The 23,277-nt window shown below is 42.8% G+C and overlaps 1 protein-coding gene across 1 annotated transcript in view; it reads left to right on the forward strand.

The window, feature by feature from the left end:
* The window catches only part of ADAMTS17 (ADAM metallopeptidase with thrombospondin type 1 motif 17), a 153,841-nt gene that overhangs the window by 88,189 nt on the left and 42,375 nt on the right, over positions 1 to 23,277 (forward strand). The window contains exons 11-17 of the mRNA XM_058847265.1: positions 1,622 to 1,723; positions 2,801 to 2,946; positions 5,144 to 5,310; positions 6,157 to 6,284; positions 15,003 to 15,123; positions 17,309 to 17,383; positions 22,513 to 22,593. Coding sequence (XP_058703248.1) covers positions 1,622 to 1,723; positions 2,801 to 2,946; positions 5,144 to 5,310; positions 6,157 to 6,284; positions 15,003 to 15,123; positions 17,309 to 17,383; positions 22,513 to 22,593 — 820 coding nt within the window. The remainder of the gene's footprint in view (positions 1 to 1,621; positions 1,724 to 2,800; positions 2,947 to 5,143; positions 5,311 to 6,156; positions 6,285 to 15,002; positions 15,124 to 17,308; positions 17,384 to 22,512; positions 22,594 to 23,277) is intronic.

The following is a 23,277-nucleotide window of genomic DNA, read 5'->3' on the forward strand; positions in this document are numbered from 1 at the left end:
TTCTTCCTGTAATGCTTATGGATGGTTAATTGTAGTACTTTTTTTATTTCAGTCCTCCCCAGAAGGCAGGGGGTTGAGAATCTGGGAGTTATGGGGTGGAACAATGAATTTCTCAGAAAGCTCTGAAATCTCTGCCTTGTCAATCCTTCTGCCTCAGTATACCTATCAATAAAACAGTGTCTGATGTCCTCATGGCTAATTAGTGCTTAAGTGCTTTCAGAGCTGTGGGTAAACCACTAATTAGTCACAGTCATTTAGTCAAAATTACTAAAGACTGATATTTTCCCATATGCTCTATTTGTTCAGAGAAGATGTCTTGAAAATTCATTGATTTAGGTTTCCCTGGAGTATTTGCTGTTGCTTGTTTGTTTGTTTTACAGTGATTTTCTGCATTGTGGTTAATACAGATGCTGAATTGTGCTGTCTGCTTCCAGTTTTTGTGAATGTTCTTTGGGTTTAAATAGTGCAAAATCCTCTTTCCAGAAAGAAATGTGGAAATGGAGCAGGATGCAGATACTGCTGTGATAACTATTTTGTTTCATTATGTTCTACATCATCGCTGGGACTGGGATTTATCTTGTCTGCACCCTCTCTTGTACAGATCTATTTTATAAAGACATGATCTGTTTTATAGAGACATACCAACATGCCTGTACACAAAACACACATGCACCCACAGTCTTTTACATTACATTGGGGAAGAACCATGAGGCTGAAGCATGTTGACTCAACTATTTAATGAGGTGCAATAAATCTTGACAAGACCAGCTGGCACTAGAGTTAGGTTTCTCATCTTTTTACCATTACATTGAAATGTGAACAATAGTGGAAAGAAATGTAACTCTTCTTTGTTGTTCTTTTGGTACTCAGCTATGTAGCACTGTACTGAACTTATCCACTCCCATGGAATGCAAAGCATGGTGGATGCTGTGGAAAATGTTATTGATGCAAAGGTTCCTTTTCCTGGTGCTTTTTCTTAAATTCTGAAAATGTTTTGATCTGGCAGGTCACAATGTTGTGGTCAGCACTGAGATCCCTGCAGCACATACTGGCTGAGCAGAGCAGCAGCACTGGGGAATGATCCCCAGGATATTCCCAGTCTTTTACCCTGCCTGTCACCAAGTTCCTCTTTTGCTGTACAGCACACCATGACATCCTTTCCTCTTTCTCATTCCACCTTCTCCCCAGGGGCATTGCTGCCTGATTATTGGTACCACCAGCTGCAGTTACTTGAGTATCTTTTTCTAAAAATAGGAGTAATTAAACATCTTGGACATCTAAGCATTTGGCATGGTTCCAAAGCACCCAACGTGACCTCCCATATAGGATTCCTTTTTAATGGATCAGATTTATTCTTGTGAAAAGAAATCTGTTTAAACGGCACACTTTTTGTTTGGGATAGGTTTTGTTCCTGTCAGTGGCATCCATCAATCTCTTTCATGTTTCCATGAAAGCCTCAACACTTAATGCCAATCAACCCTTAAAAAATAATTGCTCCCAAACCAACTGGATGCCTCTGGATTCACTTGAGAAAGACTGTCTGAGCTTTGAAGTGTATCCCAGTAATGATGGCTGGCATCTCCAAAAGTATTAACTGCACCTTCTTGCTTTGTGATTGCAGCATTTGATGTGTGCTGGGCTCTGGTGCCTGGTGGAAGGAGACACATCCTGTAAAACAAAGTTGGACCCCCCTCTGGATGGCACCGAATGTGGCGCAGACAAGGTAATCAGAGTGCTCAGCAGCAGTCACTTTCTGTTTCCCAGCATTGGGAATAATGTTTCCAAGATGTTACATATTTGCCATAAACCCATAGCTGGTTGTGTTCTGGGTTGTATTTGAGGTAGAAAGTGTGCAGAGGATTTAGCCTGACATCTGGGGAGTGGCGAAAGATGGGGAAAGAAAAAGAGGCTTCTTAAAAACCTAAAAGTTTCTACAAGTAGCTTAAAATAATTGAGCTCAAATACAGTGAGGTTCTGTTCTTTTTGAGGTATAATTTGCTGTATTTATTTATATATGTATTTTTTGGAACTTGACTGGTTTGGTAACTCTCAGCCTCCTACTTACTGGTTTTGGATTGTAATTTTTTTTTGGCTATGGTATAGTTGGAGAGGTGAGAAAGGGTAAAATTAAAAAGCTGGTTGCTGAAATCAAGGATTGGAACCTTTTCTTTGCTTGCAAATAAAGTTAAACAATGACAAGAAAAACTGGGTCCTGGAAACCATGACAAGGAACTGGGAAAAAAAAGGTTTTTAGGCCCATCTTTTTCTAACTGGAGGAGTCCTGGGGACTCTTTCGTAAGGTTTCTTAGCAGTACTCACTGTGTCACATCCTGGACAGGCCAAGTTTGCTGCTGTGTCAGGAGCCAGAACAACCTATTAGAATCAGAGGGGTTTGGGGGTTTAGCCAAGGTGGGTCCAAAATACTTCAGTCATTTTGTACAGACTGGGATCAGTGCTGATGAAGGCATTGCTTTGGGGTATAATTTCTTGGACTATGTTCCTGTGAATCGTGGGGCTTTAAGTCTTAGTACTTAGATAATTATCTGCTTTATAAAGTAAGGGGCTCAGTCCTGTGATTGCTTTTTTAATGACAGAACTCCCTTCAGGGGCTTGTTGAGAGTGACACATTTCTACATTTCACCTCCTCCCTTCCTCCTTCTCCTACTGCCTTCTCACCAAAGCCTCGAATCCCTAGAATTCATAAACGTGGACTTGTTGCAATCCCTCAGACATCCTTTTAAATCCATCTGTGCAAGGTCAGGGCTTCTTCCCAGGCTGTGCTAACCTGATTGCCTTGCAGTGGTGCCGAGCTGGGGAGTGTGTCAGTAAAACCCCCATCCCTGAGCACGTGGACGGGGACTGGAGCGTGTGGAGCCAGTGGAGCATGTGCAGCCGGACGTGCGGAACCGGGGTGCGCTTCAGGCAGCGGAAATGTGACAACCCCCCGTAAGTCCTCACACCATCCTGGCTCCTTTTGCCGTACTGGCAGCCTTTTCCCTCTTGGGCAACCCTTGCTGCAAGAGTACAGGGGAGAGAAATGGGCAGCAGAGTTGTGCAGAAGCCCTGAGAAATTTCTCATTCACAAGCTGTGATGACCAGGTCGGAATCGTGGAGTGACTTGAAGTAGGTTCTGTGGAAGTGGCTTAAAAAGTCATCTTTGGAAGTGTCCCACTGCAGTGATTCAAAGGTAGATACAGCTGAACTAGATACAAGTTTGGCAGAAAAACTGATGCTGTGTTTCCCCTCCAGTGAATGAGGAGGGGCTGATCTGGATCTGCAGACCAAAGTGAACCAATGTGCCTTGGAGATGAGTTTTGCAGGGGATGCCTGCTCTGGGGTTGGGGAGCAGTGCAGTGGTTCACAATGATCAGAGTGTCCCAGAGCTGTGTTGACAAAGCCTCTTGAGATGCTCAGTAGGTCAGGATGTGCTGCATAAGAACAGGAAGGTTTTTATGCTTGCAGAGAGCCCTGGGTGCTGTTTAGCTTCTGCACAAGGAGCTAACAAAGGACTACAAACAAGCCGATGCTCTCTGCATGGGCTGGGATTTTTTCTGATTCAGAATGAAATGTAGGTGTTGTCTTTCATCCCTCAGGTTAGTTGAGGTCCATCTGGAAGTCTCTTCATCATTTTGGAGTCCTGAAGAGGTTACAATGGTGCCATTTAACTGGCCACCACTTGGGATTTTTAATGGTGTTTGGGAGCAGCCCTCCAAGTGGGGTATCTCTGACTTTATTCAGATTTTATGTTTTCTTCTACACACAAAGTACCCAAAGCTTTTATTTTTAAATTGGGGCTGAAATTCTGCTTAGAAACACAGTCACTTCAAAGATATGCCTAGATGATGGATAGGCTCACAATTGCTGCTGTTGACCTGTAGTCATGTGAAAAGGATATTTTTGTTTATTCCTCTCCTTATCTGAGCTGCAGTTGCATGTCTATAATATCCAGGTTTGATTTTTACCAGCTCATCTTCCTGAAAAAAGGACTGAGCTGGTTTCTTTGCTGTCAGCTACAGTGCTGACCAAACCTAAATCCATTCATCATCGTTCCTTAAATTACAGGAAATGCTCCTTCCAACACTGCACACTGATTTTAAAATTCTCTTGCTCATATACATTCTTGGCTGGAAATGCACACGTGATCTTCTTTTGCTTCAAATTCCTGGCCTCAGCCCACTTCTGCAGCTGGTTTATTCACTGTCCAAAAATACTGGCTATGGGATCTATCTTTTATTTTGTATATATTTGGTCTTGGGATTTTTTTTTTTTTACAGGAATCTCTGCTCCTGCCAGCTGACTCTTGTGCCTGTGGGACTATCAGTATTTTTAAACCAGTTGCTTCACTGTTTGATTTGGTTTTTGAGTTGTACTGCCTCGTGTTCCTGTCTCGGCTTTGGGCTGTTGTTGTACAGTTGGACTGAGGAGAAAACCATTGCCTTAAACTGAGCATCCCTTCTCCAGTCTCTTCTTGTTATGTAAAAGGGTCAGAGCAGCATATGTGGGCTTTGATTTCTTCAGTTCCATTAGTGGGTGGATTCTTTTGACTTAAATACAATAAAAGGTGACTGTGGAGTTGCCTACCAGGAGATCTCATGCAGTCACTGTTTTAGACATGGGCCAGGGTGGGCTTGGATGTCCCTGTTTATTGGAAATCCCAGGCAGTGCTTGAGCTCATAAGTACAAGGCTTGGGACCTGGAATTCTAGATTTCATGCTTACTTGTGGTTTTTTGTTTGTATTTTGTTTTATTTTGCAGAGAAAATACAGGTTATTGCTGAGAGTTTGAGTTTTCCTTATTCTCTGGGGATTCATAAATAAAAACAGATAGATTTTGCAGGTGCTTAATTCTGATGTTGCATTAGTGGCCTTTCCTGTATGTTTAAAAAACGAATGTGTTGAATGGCATGGATTTCATGGATGGAGGTTATCTGCAGCACAGGTTTGTTTCTGGATACCCTGCTTACAGTGCAGGTTATAGCTGCTTCTGTGGTATTTTAATTGCAAGGAAGACACATGCTGAAGAGATGTCTGCTGTGTCCCCATCCTCAGGAATGTTTGAAGCTGGGGACAAAGCAAGGGTGGGAGAGGGAAGATGGAACATTTGGGGTGTTTGGTGCTGACCCTGGTTTTGTTCCCCACTGCAGCCCAGGGCCAGGTGGGAAGAACTGTCGGGGGGCCAGCGTGGAGCACACGGTGTGTGAGAACCTGCCCTGCCCCAAAGGGGTGCCCAGCTTCAGGGACCAGCAGTGCCAGGCCCATGACAGGTACAGCAACAAGAAGAAAAGCCTCCTGACAGCTGTCATCGTGGATGGTGAGTTTTTTCATCTCCCTCTGTAATTCCTTGCTGTTTTTTCACTGCAGTTTCTCATCTGCAGGGCTCCCATTGTTGGTGAGAAGGCTGCAATAGGCCCCCTTTAGCTACAGCTGAAAGACTAATTACAGTTAATTGTTCTTGGTGCTGCCCTGCTGTTCCTTTAGCCTTCTTAATAGAACATGGAGCTGGCAATGCTTTATGCATCTTTTTGAAATGCTGGGAGAAAAGTGCCTTAACTTGATTCCCAGTCTGAAGTTGGGAATTTCACACTGGGAGTCAGAGAGTTGGGAATTTAAACAGTACAGAGTTGCAGTTAGTTTGGAACTGAAAAAAAAAAAAGTGGATTCTCTGTGACATTTTTAAATTTATGTCACTTTGGGGCATCTCAGCATGATTGCCTATCTCACCTACAGTCCTTTAATGCTTCCTCTGCTGGATCTTGCTGTTCATCTGCTATTCAACCAGATGTTGGTGGGATTTGAAATGGTCTGGAGAACTTGTTCTAAAATCACTGGCTATAGCCTGAATTTTGTGAGACACAATGACTTGATCATTCTTATCAGACTGATGAATGTTCCCTGTAACAAACATCATCCCTTCACAAACAGATGCACAAAAGTGTATTGACTAATTGGTTTTCTGTGTTGTTAAAGCCCAGTCTCATCAATGTAACCCTTGAAACAGTGATATTTTAAAGCGGGGAAATGACAGGCCTGAACTGAAAACCCCATGTTCCTTCAAAGATGAGATATCCAAATCCATTCATGTAGAGAATGCATCACCATTGCCTCAAACACTTGTTTGTGCTGTTCCCAAGGGTGGTTGTTATATTTCTTTTCCCAGATAAGCCATGTGAGCTTTTCTGCTCCCCACTGGGCAAGGATTCTCCGGTGCTGGTGACAGACAGAGTCCTGGATGGAACTCCCTGTGGGCCTTACGAGACAGACCTCTGTGTACATGGCAAGTGCCAGGTGGAGTAGCTTTCTCTTGTTCTATTTCTAGTGTTAGGTTCAGTCTGGGGCAGCACTGTGTGGGTGGCTGGGAGGCTGTCCCTGAGGGGAGGGGAAACCCTGTTTTACCAGGCCCACTACAAGTGCTCCATGGGCCTGTGTGTTGGTCTGATAATTGTACTGAATGCCTGAGGTATGATATTATTCCTGCACAGCTGGGAGTGCCCAAAAATCACATTTGCTTGTGTGCATGGCTTGGGTGGGAAGGGACTTCTGTGAGGGGAGCAGATTGGAGGGGAAGTCTGGCCTGTTTAACTGCTCTTTTTTGGCTATTAGAGGAATCACTGATAAAAGCACTGAAGCTGCAAATCAGCTTACAAATTGTCACTAGCCTGTTACAAGCATTATATTGCCAGAATCATGATGCTTTTCAGTCCACCTGGTTCCTTCTTAGAAATATTGAGGGAACTTTTCAGTACCAGTTGCTTCTTGACTCCTGCAGCTACGTGAGCCAGAGTCTTCAGATAGAATTCCCTTCCCCTTAAGAGTGGTGGCCTATAACTATTGCAATGATTATTTCTCTCTAACCAAATTACACAGCGACCCAAAATGAGGTGTGGGAGATCCCTGTAATAAAATTAATGGTTTACTGAGAGTTTGTAATGTATTGAATGCTAAGGAGGGTAGCTGTTAGAGCTGGTGCTTCAGGTTCCTTAAAAATTGAATGGAGCTGTGTAGACCCATTTAAGATGGAGATTTAATGTTTGGACAAGGGAAGGGAGATGAGAAAATGTGTATTTAAAGATCATAAAAGACAGGAAGTTGTTTGGAGTTGCTCCGGGTGATGGGTTCAGGTCATTTGTCACGGACAGTTTGACAGTGCAGACTCTTCATGAGTTTCCTTTTTCCTGATCATGGAACACGTGTTCAAAGTGTGCTGCACACACCACAGTGGTGGGAAATACAGTTCACTTGGCTACAGCAGCCTTGCAAGGGTTGCATTCTTTCTGGCAGTTCTTCCCTTTAAGTTTCTCCTTATCTAGGTTTGTATCCTGTGGTAGGAGTTGATCTTCCTGGTATTAACCAGCATGCTGTATCCACCAGAACAGCTTTTTAGCATCACCCTTATTTCCACTAACTTCACTGGTTTTCCCTGGGGCACAGGGCACACCAGATTTGGCATTATTTCTGATTTCTGTGAATGGTTAAGAAATGCCAATTTTTATTGCTTTGAGCCTTCCACTTGGGGAGATAAATGAACACAATACTCACCTGAGTGTGAGAGAGGCTTTGGGGGCATAAAGCAGCTTTACTAATAGCAATGCAAAGAGAGAAGTGAAAAATCTTTGGACTGAATTTTGCACTGCTGCAGGAGACACTTCCCATTTTTCTTAACAAATGATGCTGAAGAGACATTTTTAATTCACTCTTTCTAATTTATTCCTATGAATAGCAACAGTCTGGGGAGCCAGTACAAGTTTGATTCTTTATAATACAAAGTGCTTTGCACATAGAGCCAGGTTCATGGTGCATCCCAAGATACTTAATTTTTCCCTGTTTTTTGGCTATATCTGAAAAAAGCTAAGAAAAACCTCATTAATAACCTTTTATAGTCAGGCCAGCTGTGCATCTCCAGCTGTGTGCCATTGACCATTACTCTGGGCTGGCCAGTTTTATTGCTCCAAACCTTCAAAACTGCCACAAATGGTAAATCAGACATCATGGCAAGGAATGCTTCTTTCATCCAGGGGGGATCAGTAGCCAGCTCCCTCCAAATTAATTCCTTTATGAGCACAGAGCACTGGAGGTACATCACGAAAAGCAAATTGCACTCTGAGTCGGGGGCAACTGCCTTTAACTGTGCAGAGAGGTGATGACAGCTGCAGAACATTCAGTCCATTTGCATCTGGCTGAGAAAAAATTTGAAATGATCAGTTCAAGCCGAGCAGATTTGAAAGCCCTGTGAACTCATTTATAATACTTCTCTGCCATGTATGCAGTGCTGAGAATTGCCATATGTGCCTGTGTACCCCATTTGCCACAGATACTTGTCTAACTATCTGCCTATTAAAAAAATTTAATTGCCATATTCATTTAATTACTCCTCTCCTTGTTTCTTTATCCAGTGTAGACAAAGCCAGGCAATAAGCATTGCAGGGGGCCTGGAGAAGAGAATAAGTGCTGAAATCAGAGGGTGGTATTACTGTTATTTATTTTCTTATGTAATCCTTCTAGTTAGAGGCTCTCAAAGGCAGGAATGATACATTGTCAGTGCAACAGACAAATTAATAACCATTGCCTGTGAACATCTAGCCCAGGAAATGTAAGAGATCTTCTCCCTTCATTAGATGCTCCTAAATGCAGCTCATGAATCGTCCTTGGATGATGAATGAATGTAGATGAACATGGCAGAGGAGAAACTGTTACAAGGAAAGGAGGGTTTTGAGAAGGAAAGCAGGAACAGATTCTCTGAAGTCTCAAAATGCCCAAATATTTGGGCACTAAGGGAATTTTCCTTCAGTTATACTTTGTGAAGTTACTACACTTTCACTTTAAAGCTGAACTCCAATCTAAAAGGTGTCAGTGAAGCCTGTGGTGTCAGCCTCACTATCCCTGAAACAAAATCATCAAAAGCAGCAGCATCCCTGTATTTTTCCCTTACACCTGAAGGCAGCTGGAGTGAGTGAACTTGGTTATTACTTTGATCTTGCATAGAAGCACCAAAGAGGAAAGTCAGCCCTAAATTTAGCATGGGGGTTCTTAAATCACCTAGACCTTTTCTAGCCTTACTCCTTGTTTTTGAGATTAATCATAAGGTCTTAATTCAATTTCTTCCTTGTTGATTTGTTTTGGAGGCTGAAATTTCAAATACACCATTTTTTACCACCCTCTGGGTAAACTATATCCCTGTTCAAAGTGTATATAGGTCTTTGACCTTTTCTCCTCAAAATGCAACATGGTCTTCTAGGAAGGAGAATTTATTTTCTCCAGAGATTTTTCAGAGACAGAAAATCTGTAGCAGGCTGGAGAACAAGAGCAGCCTGGTATGTTGGAGGAGGAGGAGGGTGAGTGCATATTTAGGCTTTGCAGCAGTTTGCTTTCCCTGTCATGGACACTGCAGCCATGGGGAAGGTGGAATAGGGCACCTGCACCCCACACTGGGTCCATTTTCTCCTATTTCTCTTCAAGTGACAAATGGCTTTCAGGGAGAGGATTCCCTTGGGGTTTTGGTCTTCCCTGGGCCTGTGAGGTGTGTGTTTGATGAGAGAACACTCATGAGAGCAGGGCACTTTCTAACCCCTTACAGCTAACCCCTCAGCTTTGCTCTGTGCTGTTGAGGTTAATTCAAAACTGCTGGCAGTAGTGGAGCTAAAAAAAGTGTCAGATGTCACAGAGCAGAGGGGCGAGGAGAGGACAAGCTGCTCAGCTGACTGTTATGATGCACATGACCTTGTGCTGGCTTTTCTCAAAGGAGGATTAGTCTGAGCCTCATGACAGCATGAGAACTTTCCAGTGAGGACTACAGATTGTGCTTCAGGATGTAATCTAAGGACTCTGTGAAAAGAGAGACCTCCTGTACAGCAGAACTGGGCTAGAGATCAAGGGCAGTCTTTGCTGTGATTTAACAATTTAAGAGGTGAAGATGTTTTGGCTCTGCCTGCAGTTTTCTCATGAGTGTTTTGTCATATCACACCTCCTTTCAACTGGCTGGTGAATCCACAGTATGTTTAATGATAATAAACCACATATTAGGCTGTCCTGGCACAACCAAATTGTTCCAGAACTACTTTCTTCTGAAAGTGATTGTCACTCTCTATGAAAGGGGAGCACAAATTGGAAAATGGACAGATTTTCAAAAACTGCTTCTGCAAACTGGACAGGCAGAGTGTCAGGAGAGTGCCACAGGTGGCAGAGGAGAAATTGATATTGTCTACTGGATCTGCTGCTGGCAAACAGTTTTTTGCATACTTAGTACCCACTTTTTGTATTTGATTGATGCCTGCAGTTCTGGCTTTGTCTCCTCACTTGAGTATTTTCCATGTATTATTCATATTCCTGCATTACAAACTGTGGTACAAGATGTTCCAGACTGGGTAGCTTGTCTCCATACAACAACTTGGCTTAGCACTGAACTTTGATAAATTATATAGTGCATGTGCACAAAATCCAGAAGGATTGTCTGAACTACAGAAACCTGTTGTATAATTGTCTTTTTGTTGTTTTTTTCCATGCCTGGATCTGTAGCAATGTAATCTGAGGTTATAAAGAGTATCAGGGATTTTGGTGAGTAAGGCATAGTGATAAAACCAAGTCTTTGTCGATAGCTTACTAGTTTGTGGTGTACTTTGCAGTGGGGTATGAAGAAACACCCCATGCTATTTCCTCCAATTTTTCTTCCATGTTATCCCATGGAAAGCATATAATAGAACAGAAGCAAAGGAATTCCTGGGATGGGAAAGAGCTTTGTATTATTTGCATGTTCTCTCATGAACACAGAGGTTTTAACACATAACCTTCAATATCTGTATGTGAAAAATCAAGAATCGTTGTGTCTAACACCCCCATGAGCTGCTGAGGGATCTAAGCACAAAGTCAGTGGCAGGTGACATTGCAGATCTAATGCAGATGAGATAACGCTGATTTAAAATATGAGGTGTCTTAATTCCTGATCCAGCAGAGCTGCTCTGATTCAGACAAAATCTGAAGGCCTGGGAAATGACAGGATATTTGCTGAACTAACTCCTACGTGGACTCCAATCCTTAGCACAAAATTTGTTGTGGAACAGAAATTGGAGATGAGCTCAGAGATGAGCTGCTTGATTAGGGTCCCAGACTCACCTCACCCAGCCCTGACAGCCACCCACAATCCTCCACAGGGACAGCGTTTAAAACAAGGAAATAAGAATTCTCTTCCCCTCAGATCTGAATGTCACTTGCTCACATCTGTAAATTCCTGTTTCATGTGGTCCATCCCTGGAGGTATCAGTGGACATTGGATATTATGGACAAAAAGAGTTGGCAATGTAGATGAATCTGTCATAACCAGCCTGCTTTGTACATGATTAATTTGTAAAGTGGCACATGTTGCATCAATATTTATATTTGATCCATTGAGACATCCAGTTAGTTCAACATATGGGAAGCATTACAGTTTTGTGAGTCTACAATGTCATTTCTTGAACAGAGTGGGTGTATATAACAAAAATAATTGTATTTATGTAGCAAAACATACCCTCACAAGCTGTATCAATTGAGCTCTTTCACAGCCATTGAAAATACAAATAAAAATATCATTAAAAAATGTCCAAGCAATACAGAGAATAGTTCACACAGAAAAATCCAAGTGATATGTATTCAAAAGAGAAGAGTTTTCCTATGCTGGAGCCAGCTATGACTGAAGCTGGAAATACCACCCAACAAGCTGTACTTTCAGATGTTTAATTATAAAAATGAGAAGAAGCGGGGGGAGAGAAGGAAGGGTAGATGGAGATATCAGCTTAAAGAAAATTAATTTCAAGCCTTTGGCTCAGAAAATGTGCAGTTACCTGCCAATTTAAAGGTCAGTGGCTAGTTCCAAAGCGTGGTGTCAGAGTAGGAGACTGCCTGGGTGGAAAAGCCTTAGGAAACCTATGGATACATTTCTGACTGTCCATGCTGAGGACTTGAAGCCCTAAAAGACTTATTTTCATGTTTCTTGCCAGCATTCCCATGTTTTAAAGCTGCTTCCCTTCTCACCAGTCCATTCAAGACTGACAGAACTGAAAGTATCCAGCAACTGCTGGATGGGCTGGTCCATGGACTCAGTCTGCTCATCTGGAGGATAACTCTTGGGTCAGAAAACACACGAGATGTTACTGTTATTTACAAGGTCTTTCTTCAGAATGTAAAGCTTGCCCTTTCTGCTTCTTAATTCAGTAAATCCCCTTACCTTGATTGGTTTGACTGGACAGGAAGCAACACAAAGCAAGTGAGAGATGGCAAAGATCAAACAACTCCCTTGAACTACTTAGGTTTTAAGGGATTCTTTCTGCACTGTGAAAACTTGACTTTGGAGCAGTGAAACTTTTGCATATGGTTAATTAAGCCTTCACATTTTGGAAAGCTTTCAGCAGGCTGAGGACAGCTCTGTAGTTAAAGGATGGGCAGTGTAATACACGGAGCACATTTTCAGTGTGAAGCTGCTGATGCACACGATGGTTTTTCCAGCCAGTCCTGGAATCTCAGGGGCTTTCACACCTTGGAGAAATCTCTCAGTTAAGAGCTCAAGGACTGCTGGCAGGTACTTTGCACCCACAAAGGTGATAGCCACTGTGTTCTGCCCTTCCAATCCTGTCTCTTCCCCTTTGATCCACTGATCCACTTGTTTTAAGAGTATTTTCCAGGTGGGGAGTTCTCAAAGGATCAGAGTGACCAAGGTGGTCACTGCAATGTGTTTCTAAATGACGTCGCAGCTTTTGGAATCCACTGTCAAATCTTACCCAAAGCTGTTTCATTATGTACTATTATTAAATGTGCTGCTATTAAATGCATTTTCAGTTTGGAAATGATTGGAAGGCTTGAGGAGAGAGAAATGGCCTCTAATGTTTATGTAGACAACACTAAAGTGCTTCCAAGGTATTTTTCCCCCATAAAGTAGCAAGAATGCACCAATTTTCCTCTTGAAGCCAAGAAAAAAAAAAAAAAAAGTGTTTTATTATCTTAGAGATATTCACTTCTAAGAAGCCATTTCCTGGCCCAAACATGATGGGGGCTTTAAGTCTCAAGGCCTGGATTGAGGGAAAAGTCTGCCCTGTGGATGGGAGCAATGGTGCCATTGAAGAGGAGGGTGCCAGGGCCATTCCCAGTTCCTTCACTCACAGGGAATAGGATGAGGATGAAAGGTGAAAACCAGCAAAGCTATTGGGAGTTACATTTGTGGATTCAGTGGGTTCTTTCCATGCCCTTCAGAGAGGGCCTCTCAAGTCAAAGGGTGTCAGTGACCAAGTGAAGGTGTGAGGAGCTGGCTTGTCTTGAAGCCCAGTGTCAGAGGGGGCACTCGGCCTTCCCCAGCTTTGCTGGCTTACACTGGTTCCCATTATCTGGGAAACTCCAGCGTAAATACAAAGCAAGTGATTGCCAGCTCCCCATTCTTTCCCTGCCTCTGTTAGAGTCCTACAGACTCCTCATGTAGCTCTGGGAATAAGTGTGGTTCAACACTCATTATGTTCCCTTTATTCATCTGTGTGCTCACATAGTGCTAATAACAATGCAGCACAATAAAAGATAGCACCAGAGCCTTAAATTAAACACAGCCTTTCCAGTATCTCAGCAGGGTGGCAGGCAGGCGTTTATTTCCAGCTGCCTTTCAGCAACCCCATTAATAAATCATCCTGATTTTCCTGGAAGGAGAACTGCTGGGACATCCTTCTGTTCTGGGGGCAGAATCACGTTCAATATCCCAAAATTATTTGTTGGACACGGGCGTGAAATTTAGGCTTGAGAATTGCAACTGCCAGAAACTCCACAATCTTCTTCCTACCTCTTTTAACTCCCATTTATACATTTATACAGGTTTTTTCCTGCTGTTGCTGTGCACCAATGTAGGTGCTGTGCCAGTTAATGCCAGTATTTTCCTGGTGTGTGTTTAGGGTGATCATCCTCTCTCAGCATGTCTGTCCCTAATGATTTAACCAGACAAGCTCTGCATCAGCACACAGTGGAACGCTGGCAATCTTTGATCCCTAAAATACATCTGGACTCATGCAGTGGCCAGGGTCTTCTGAAACCAGGGGAATGTTGGAGTTCTCATCCAAATTGAATTGCTTACACGCAGACAGGCTCAGATAAACAGCCCGAGTTCTTTTAATATTTCCCTGCCTACCCTGGTTCTCAAAATGTTTGTTGTTTTGATCATTCCCTAAGATATCTCTCCAACTTTCCTCTGGCTTCATCACAGGAAGGCAAAGAAGGGAGGGACCCAACAGTCTTATTCAAATAAGTCTTACTAGTGACAGTCCTGCTACTCATTTGCCAAAAAACTGTTTATCTATACAGAATAAATCTTAAACTAATTTTTAATAGTGCAATCTCTGCTAATAACTTGCATAATGACAACGCTTATTTCATTGAAATTTATGTTGTAAGAGTGAATTGCTGATCATTTTGAGGGTCTTACATGGACAGAATACAATTTATATAGATTAGTGACAGTGTTGTCAGCTGCAAGATCTACAAATGTGGAATGTTCACCATCATAACCTGTGAATGCTTTGTGAATAAGGAAGATTATGGTGATAATCCAAATAGCTACAGGAAGAATATTGTGACTCTTCCCATGTGTGGAAGCAGAACTGTAGGTTTTTATTGGAAAAAAATTAGGTATGTGTAGAAAATGGTGAGAACACCTTTTATAATGAAGATTTAGGTGAAGCTTAGATTTTATAGTTCATTTTTCAATTGAATGTTGATTCTTAATACAGTGCAAGCATGTGGAAAATTTCGTAATTGCATAGGCACTCTCGTGGTTAAGTATGGCTAAGTATGAAACTGACCTGCTTCCATTGAATCAATCTTTCATTTCAGGTATCATGAGCCATATGATTAATGAGGTCTTTTTTCAGGTATTTCGAAAGTTTAATTAAAAGTTCAATGTTTTCTGCCCATTCAGGTTATCAGTCAGATGCCAGTCTTGACCTCACTGTTTAGAGATGCTCTAACCTTGCAAACAAAGTAATGGGGGTCTCTGGTTGTTGTCATTAGAAAATTGGATGTGATGGGATCATTGGCTCAGCTGCCAAAGAGGATCGCTGTGGGATCTGCAGTGGCGATGGGAAAACCTGCAAAGTGGTGAAAGGAGACTTCAACCACACCAAGGGCATGGGTGAGTAACACTCAGTGGGGTTCTCTTACCTGCTAGAGGACAGTTGGGGTACCAGTAACAGCTCTTCTTCTTGGATTGAACTGGAGTCACCTAGCAAAAACAGCCCTAGGAAGCACCTGAGAAATGCAAAATGAACCCCAACTCACTTCAAGTGGGAAGCCCATCTGCTTCTTACTCAGCTGCTCAGATATCAGCCACTGCCTCTGCCTGAAATTCAGAGTGAAGTTTTGTTTCTCATTTTGAGTGCTACTGGTGCTGATGATTTTAAATAGGAGACAAAATCACAGAATCTTTCCCAGTGGGAGGGAAGTTGGATTTCAGCACCATCTTTGATGTCTCAGAATGATGCATGTTGCATGTTGTAGATGATTCATGTTACAATCAGAATATCTCAGCTAAAGGAAAGAGCACTGCACTCCCCTCTGAATATTTTTACTGATTCCCTGCCAGCAAAAATATCCAGTATAGGATATAGGAGCTTGGAATTAAGACTTCCTTTCTTGTTAAACATTAATGTATGTACAGCTTGATGTTTGAATTAGTCTTTGTTCCAGGGTTTCTGTACTATACTTCTGAGAACCCTGTTATCACACATCCTAATTAGCCAAAGGGATGGAAAGCCATGTCCAGAACTTGGAAGCTGCTCCAGGAGGAAACAATTGTCCAGAAAAAAAATTATTTCTCATTCAGCGAAGACAGAACTGATATTTCTGTGTGGAGAAATATATTCAACATGTGCTGCTCCAGGACTGAGTTCCACAAAGCACATGAAAATCCCCTTTAAGCACCCACTTCGATTCAGTTTCGTGGCTAAAGCAGCACCAGTGCTTAGCAGCTCCCTTTAGTCCAGGTCTCAGCTCTGAAGTCTGAGGCTCTGATTTTGTTCACTGACCTCTTCCTCTGCACCCTCCTCCTCCTCACCTGCAGGGCCAGCTGGGATCTGTCACCCCCTGTGAGATGCAGGTGGGATTTCCCACCTGCACCACATCTCTCTGGAGCACATTTTCATGCTTGGCCAACCTGTTGAATGGTTTCTTGCATTAGTGCCTTTGACTCCTTTGTCCCAATTATTTTCCACCTACTTACATCAAGTCTTTTGCATTTGATGCAAGTGGTGGGAAAAGTCCCTTATTTCCATTGAAGAAAACCCAGCTATTCTCCATTTCTGTAGCAGGCTATACAGCTTTCATGGACTTCTTAAATGCTGCTGAAGAGTAGCTATCTTTTATCTTTTCCATTGAGTCTACAAAACATCTTGTGCAGATAAATATTAAATTTCTGGGTCACTGCCAGGAGGTTGCACCCATTTCCAGCTACACAGACTGTTTGAGGTGGTGACTTTACAAGGTTGTAGGAGCAGAGCAGCTTCAGCCTTAACTGGCTGCCAGGACTCTGCAGGAGGTTTTCACCCCCAGTGCCCTGGAACCTAATCAGAAGGAATTTCTGATGACTTGTGGACAATGTTCAAGCATTTGGATTCTCTGCCAATCACCTCAGATGCACAAACTTGTCAAACTGTTGCTTTGTCAATGCATTGTTTGTCTGTGCAATGTTTCCACCTTTAGGCATTTCACATAATCTAGAAGATAATTGTTTTTATCAGTATAACCTCATAACCATTTATTAGATGTTTTGTTTTATTTTTAATTTAATTTGGAAAATTGATTACATTTTATTTGTGCTCCCATCCATTTCTGCTCCCACGATGCTGTTTTGCAGAATCAGGTCCTCAGGTGAACCCACTGAATTTCATGCAGTAAGCAAAGGTCTGGGGTATCACAAGTGAATGTGACATTACTCAAGGGAAAAAAAAAAAAGGCTTTTTTTTTTTTTAATTGACAGTTAAGCAAAAATGTGTACAAAATTCAAGGTTTGGGTGTGTAAATGATTGCACAGTTCAGTGGCAAATCCCCACGACCTGGCTGCTTTCCAAGTCAAGGCCAAGACCCAGAGTCCAGTGTGCTGATTTATTATTTCAAAAAAGAATAGACTTCAAACACCAAGACATTGATTGTTTTGGAGTGGTATCTGCTTGGGGAATTGCAGCTGCAGCCTTAGGCCTTGGCTCTGCCCATGGGACCCCTCTGGTTGCAGGATTAGTCCCTCTGGGTCCTGTGATTGCAAATGATGTTGTGGAGCCCTGTGAACTGAACTAAACCCCTGCCAACTCCTTTCTGTTTCTTAGTAACCAATAGTCATTGTAAGAAGGTTTCCACATGTGTGATGGCAAAGGCAAAGGCTGTTCCCAAGTGTTTCTCGTGTAAGATACTTGAATGCTGTTTGCAGTGTCAGTGGGTGTTGGTGAAATCCTTTGGTGTTGGTTCTTTATCTTCTTTTTGTCGGATTAGACGGGGAAGTTTGGTATCAAAAGCCATGGATAAACTTCAAGTCTTTTTACTGTTTCACTTGCCTTATCAGAGATACAAAGTACAGATCCTTTCCTTTTAGGGAACCTATCAGTATAAAAGGAAGACAAATTTTCACGCACCAAGCAAAAAGAACCAGGTCTATTTCTTTTTTTCCCTAACTTTAATGTCACAGAGGTTCTGCCACCCTGGTGGGAAAGATGGTGGAAGGTTCAAAGTGCCTCACAGGAGCCCAGCAGTTCAGCTCTTACCACCTGTGATCCAGGGTGCTCCAACTGGGAATGGACTTCATTTTTCTGCTGGAGAGAGGAGGTCAAAAGCCTTTATTTATGATGCTAAATATCACATACACTTGTGTGCAGCTGGCTGTCTTCAGCAGGCCAGCTGAATGCACTGTTTAGACTGAGGTTTCCTTTTGACTGGCAGCATGCCTTGTACCTATTTCTACAAAATAATTTTTCAAAACCAAACACAGAGTTGTTCTGAAGTCCATCTCATTCACCCTGCCACTGTACAGGGAACCTAGAAATAAAGGACAGCTCCTTGACTCTTGTCTCTTGGGGAGCTGATTTATCACTGACAGATTCTCCAAGGCTGTGCCTGTAATGCTCAGAGACCTGGGTGTGTCTCTCTTGATTTTTCTCAGCCACATTAAGATTTTAATTTATGATTGTGATTCAGAAGAATTTTTGGTTATAATTCAAAAGAATGACCACAGATATTTGTGGGTTTTTTTTTTAAAGATATGCCAGTTGTAAATATCATTTTGGGAAAGGTAAAGTACATCTTTGCTAGGAATTTTTCTTTTTAAGATGGTGGAAAGTAGGAGTTTTATTGCATATGCTATTTGTCCAGCACTTATTAAAAGAAATTTGTCCAATAGTGCTGTCATGCTGGCTGGGAGCATCTTTAGCTAACACAAAAATATAATTTTCTATCAATAGGGTACACATGTAAGTTACAATAAAATAGAATTCTACCTAATCTTTAATTCAGAGATCCCTTATAAGGGTTTCATCAGAACATGCAAGTTAGAAATCCTAGTAACCAACAGCAGTGGCAGAAGGCTTTGAAATTTATCCATGGTTCTTCAGAAAAATTATTTTCTTACAAATGAACTATCCCATGGCTGGAAGCGGACAGGTGCCAATGCAGGATTTATTCTCGAGCTAAAAGCAAAGGAGAATCATCACAGCTGTTCAGAAAATAGACACATAATTTGCACTCCACTGCAACAAGTAGCACTCAGCAAAAGCTGGAATGTGGGAAGGATGAAGTCTGAGATGCTCAGCTGATGCTTATCCCTGAAATTCCATGGAAGCTATGCTGGCATTGGCTGGCAGGTAGGCAGGACAGCCTGAGCTCCTCACCTTCTACCCTGAGATGTTTGTTCAAAGCACTTTTGGGAGGTTTGATAATGGGCTGGGCATTGCTGATTTTGGTGTGTACTTTCAGCCATGGGATAATTTTTCCTTCACCTTGGAGTCTGTCTTCTACTGCAGTGTGAACCAGAAGAGTTTTGCAGTAGATCAGTGGCATTCTGAAATTCACACTAAACTTTCTGTTCTTTCTGGGTGTAGTAACAATGGCTAACAGTGGATTTTTCTGTGTGGGCTGCTTTCCTCTTGCAAATCTCTCCAGCATTTAAATGAAGATACAGTAGCCACTGTTCACATATTAATCTCCTTGATGACAAAGCCACCTCTTTGTTCTGGTGTCTCTCCTAATACGAGTTATACCATAAAATTTGTATCTCGGATTTGCTTCAATCACAGTCTTACATTCCTGAGACACTGATGTAATGCAGATTATCCAGAAAGATTGGTGTGTGCCAGAGTAACTGTTCCCAAGGTGGAGTATACTGCATACAGCACTATAAATTATCAAATAATGAAGTTCTCCTGTTGTATTTTCAAAGCTTCATCTTAGCAGGCTGATTTATGGGTGAAATTACTAAAAATACTGCCTGATAGTTGCCAAATCTCATCAGTCTTTAACTAGTTCCTCATTTAAAGCAGAACTTTAAGCCCAACTTTGCAAACCCTGGCCTTGCAGACAATTATCCTAAGACCTAGAAGAGCTTTTAGAGTCCTTGACTCGGGGCCAACTCTGAGACTTTTTTTTGGTCGTTCTAGCTGACACTTGATAATCTTTCTGGCAATCTGCAGTTACAGTTTGCTTAATAAAATGTGCCTGGAAAACACTGGAGGTGTTTCCTGGTGCAGTTATCTCAAAGATCAGGAATCTGTGACCAGAAGCCTCCCACCAGCTCTGAGGACCAGAGTACAGTGGTGGAGGTGATCCAAGTTTGTACCTGTGGCAAATTTGCATGGGTGATATCCAGTCTGTTTGCAGCAGAATTCGACCACTAACTCCCCCAACATTGCTGGAGATAACGAATGAGAGTGTCCAGATGCTCCTGCTGGGACATGCCCAAGGGTTCTGCTTCACCTCTGAGAGGACAGGTCAGATCCAAACCCCTGCAAAGCATTTGGCAGTTCTCTAACAAGAGAGTGAAGGTCAGCAGTCAGGTTTGTGGCACAGTGAGCTAACACAGTGTGTTTCTTCTTATTCAGGAGCTGTGAGTGCAGCCCCCCAAAGCCATCAATCAGGATTAGAAATTACACAAGGAGAAAAAATCTGGTGCGAGACCAAACCAAACAGTCTCCAGAACTAATACTCTATTAATAGCTCACACTTCACTATTTACTATTGTAAAAAGTAACATGAAAATCACTTTTCCACGTGGTGTTTCTTTCATGGCACAGTGATGAAATGAGTGTATTTATGGCTTGAGCTGAGCCTCCAGCACAGCTCCAGAATTTGCTCACCTCTAAAGCAGTGTAACACACTCCTGGCTGCTGCTGGGTCAGGGGACAGATCCAGAGTTCACTGAACTTAGTGACTGCCTTCCACTAAATTCAGAGTAACTTTGTCTCTGAACCCTGCATGATTTAGCTCTGGGCATTTGTATCTGATTTTAAAACTAAATAAATAAATAGTCCTCTAGTAGGGACATTAAATTACCTGAAACTTGGGCATGTTCCAAACTGGCTTCCTAACAGGGGTGTTCAGGGGTGTCTCAGGAGCTGTTTCCCTGTGACAGACTGTCACTGGTCACACTTTTGCTGTGTGTTCATGTCTTAAGTAGTTGTTGGTTGGGTTTATATGCAGCTGCATGGGGTGCAGTGAGGATGTTTGATATCTGAAACACTCTGTATTGACTGTGATTTGATATCTCAGCTGATGAAAAAACAACTCCTGGCAATGTCTAAGATAAACTCCAACATCTGTGTGCTCTGATTTCATATCAGATTTCAGTACTTCCTTTGGAAAATTGACCCTGGAAGTAATGATTTTTCCTGGTGAAAGCCAGGTTGAAATGGCAGCTGGGAGAGCCTTTGCTCTGACTTCTGTGCACAGACAAGGTTTGAGCTCTGCTGCCCCTCTCTCTGGTTTTTCTGCAAGGGATGAGTGACCATTTCTGAGATATCCTGAGTAAGGGAGAAGTAAGTGAGGAGGAACAAGTGCAAAGAGAGCTGAGCTGAGGGGTCAGATGAAAGTGTCATTCAGATACAACAAATCAGGGGAAGAGGGAGCCTGTGTGGCCCAAGTCAGCTGCCCACCCTCTGCACCTGATGAAACCCAAGAGCTCAAGCCTTACTCATGAAATGAATACTCAGGAAATGAATCCACCATCTGAGAACCCAAATCTGTCTCACTCCATGTCACAGTGGCAGGAGAATCACTTGGTCCTGAGGTACAAGAGGCTGTCACCATACTCCTATGAGTCCTCCCTGCATCAGCACAGCAAAAGCAGGGCTGTTCAGCTGCACTTTTATCCCTAAAATAGCTCCCTGAACACTGCTAAGTGCTAAAGCAATCGCTGCTCCCTGTGCCAGCACTTTCCAACCCATTGCCCTAGACAGCCCACAATTCCCATAAAGGCATCACTGATACAGAACAGCTTCACAGAGCCCTTTAAAGCAAGAAAAGTGGATGAGGGAACATACAGGATAAGCTGCTTAACATCTAAAAGAAAGAGGACAGCAATAACCCCAAAAGGGTGCCAAGTGATACACTGCAAAGTAAACTGGGTGGCCAATTAGAAGGAATCAAGTCATGGTTGTGATGAGATTAGTGTCATCTGCAAAGGCCTGATTCAAAGTCCAGTGAAGCCAGTGGAAAAACTCTGCCTGGCTCTTTGAAATGGGCCCTAGTGTTCCTCTGCTTTATCGTTTAAAGGCACCACTTCCACCCCATGGAGCAAGTCTGTAACTCCACATGTCTCCATAGTGGGGGAAAACAGGCTACATTTCCTAGTTTATTGCCTAGTAGCTCCTGCTTATTCTTAATGTATTCTGTGAGTCAAAATTGGTCTTCAAAAAATTGTTTAGAGGTGACCAGTGGTCAGTCCTGGAGAAACTTCCAGCTCTGTGACTGCATTAAATCTGAGCTGTTGAATTCTTAGCAGCAAGTGCAAGATCATTATGTCCTCCAGAATTTTTGTACAGAGCTGAAATGTAAGTGAAAACAAGCTTTTTCCCCTCATTTGTCCCATTAATTCCCTCTGTTCAGTTTTAGCATCATCAAAAAGTTTTGTGGAAGTGAGTCCCTTCTGACACCTCAGCCTCGACAGGGAGGATGAAAGAGGAGCATCTACTGGAAACATAATTTCAAAAGTCTGTTCTGTGCTGTGTTGCTACTGACAGTCCTACTTGGCCGTGTCCTCACACATCTCTGTCAGTACTGCAGGAAAACCAGGGTGATTCCAAGGGTGCAGATCTAATGAGAGCTAATTGACAAGCCTGAAGTCACAGCTGAGCAGCACACATGCATTTCTGCTGAAATGTTAGTCATGACCACGCCTGTCACAGCAGTGAGAATCAGCTGCCAGCACAGGGATCTCATCTGGAGTGTTTCTCACTCAATCCCCAGCCTGGAGTTGAGTTTTTCACGGGAGATATGGGATGGCTGATCCTGGCTGGCCCTGCTTTCATTCACCCCTTTTTTGTTGCTGTAGGTTACATCGAAGCCGCTGTGATCCCTGCGGGTGCCCGGCGGATCAGAGTGGTTGAGGATAAACCTGCTCACAGCTTTCTGGGTAAAAAGACAAAAGAAAAAAATGTTTTGATTAAAATTTAGCTCAGTTTTCTTTTTAAAATGATCCTTCTCTAAGTGTCCTGTAAGGTTTGTTGCTGCCAGGGAGGGGCTGGTGATTTGAGTCTTGCTGCAATCTCTGCTTTTGTGGCTTGGTTTCATGTTTTTGTGATGTGATAGTATGTGACACTTACAGGCCCTGTGCAACCTGGAAGGACCAGAGAGTACTTTTATATACAGACAGAAGAGTTCCTGAGCAGAACTTGGCAGTGGCTTGCACAAAGCTGCCAGGAGCACACAGCACTTCAGGAGGGAGTGGGGAAGAGAACAGTGTGTTTAGAGAAGGGAACAGCAGAGGTACTGATAGGAAGGCGCCCAGCTCAGTCTGAAGCAGAGGCAGGACAGGGCAGCTGATATCCCTCAGTAACCTGCTGCCATTTCCTACAGCAGCATATTTTCACTGGATGCTGTACCCAAGACATGATCCTGACTCTGAGATGGGCTTAGCTGCAGCCTCTAGTCCACTTGCCTCTATTTTATCAGGCAAAAAAAATTGTTTAATCCTCTTGTCATTTCTACTTCTACATTCCTTTAGAGGGGAACAGGCATCCTCTCCTCCTTTTCCTGTTGGGAATAAAAGGTTTAGATGAGGCTGATGGGTAGGATTTGCATGTGAGGTTATTGTAGG

This window comes from Poecile atricapillus, chromosome 11 (genome assembly GCF_030490865.1).
Source record: "Poecile atricapillus isolate bPoeAtr1 chromosome 11, bPoeAtr1.hap1, whole genome shotgun sequence".
Classification (NCBI taxonomy): domain Eukaryota; kingdom Metazoa; phylum Chordata; class Aves; order Passeriformes; family Paridae; genus Poecile; species Poecile atricapillus.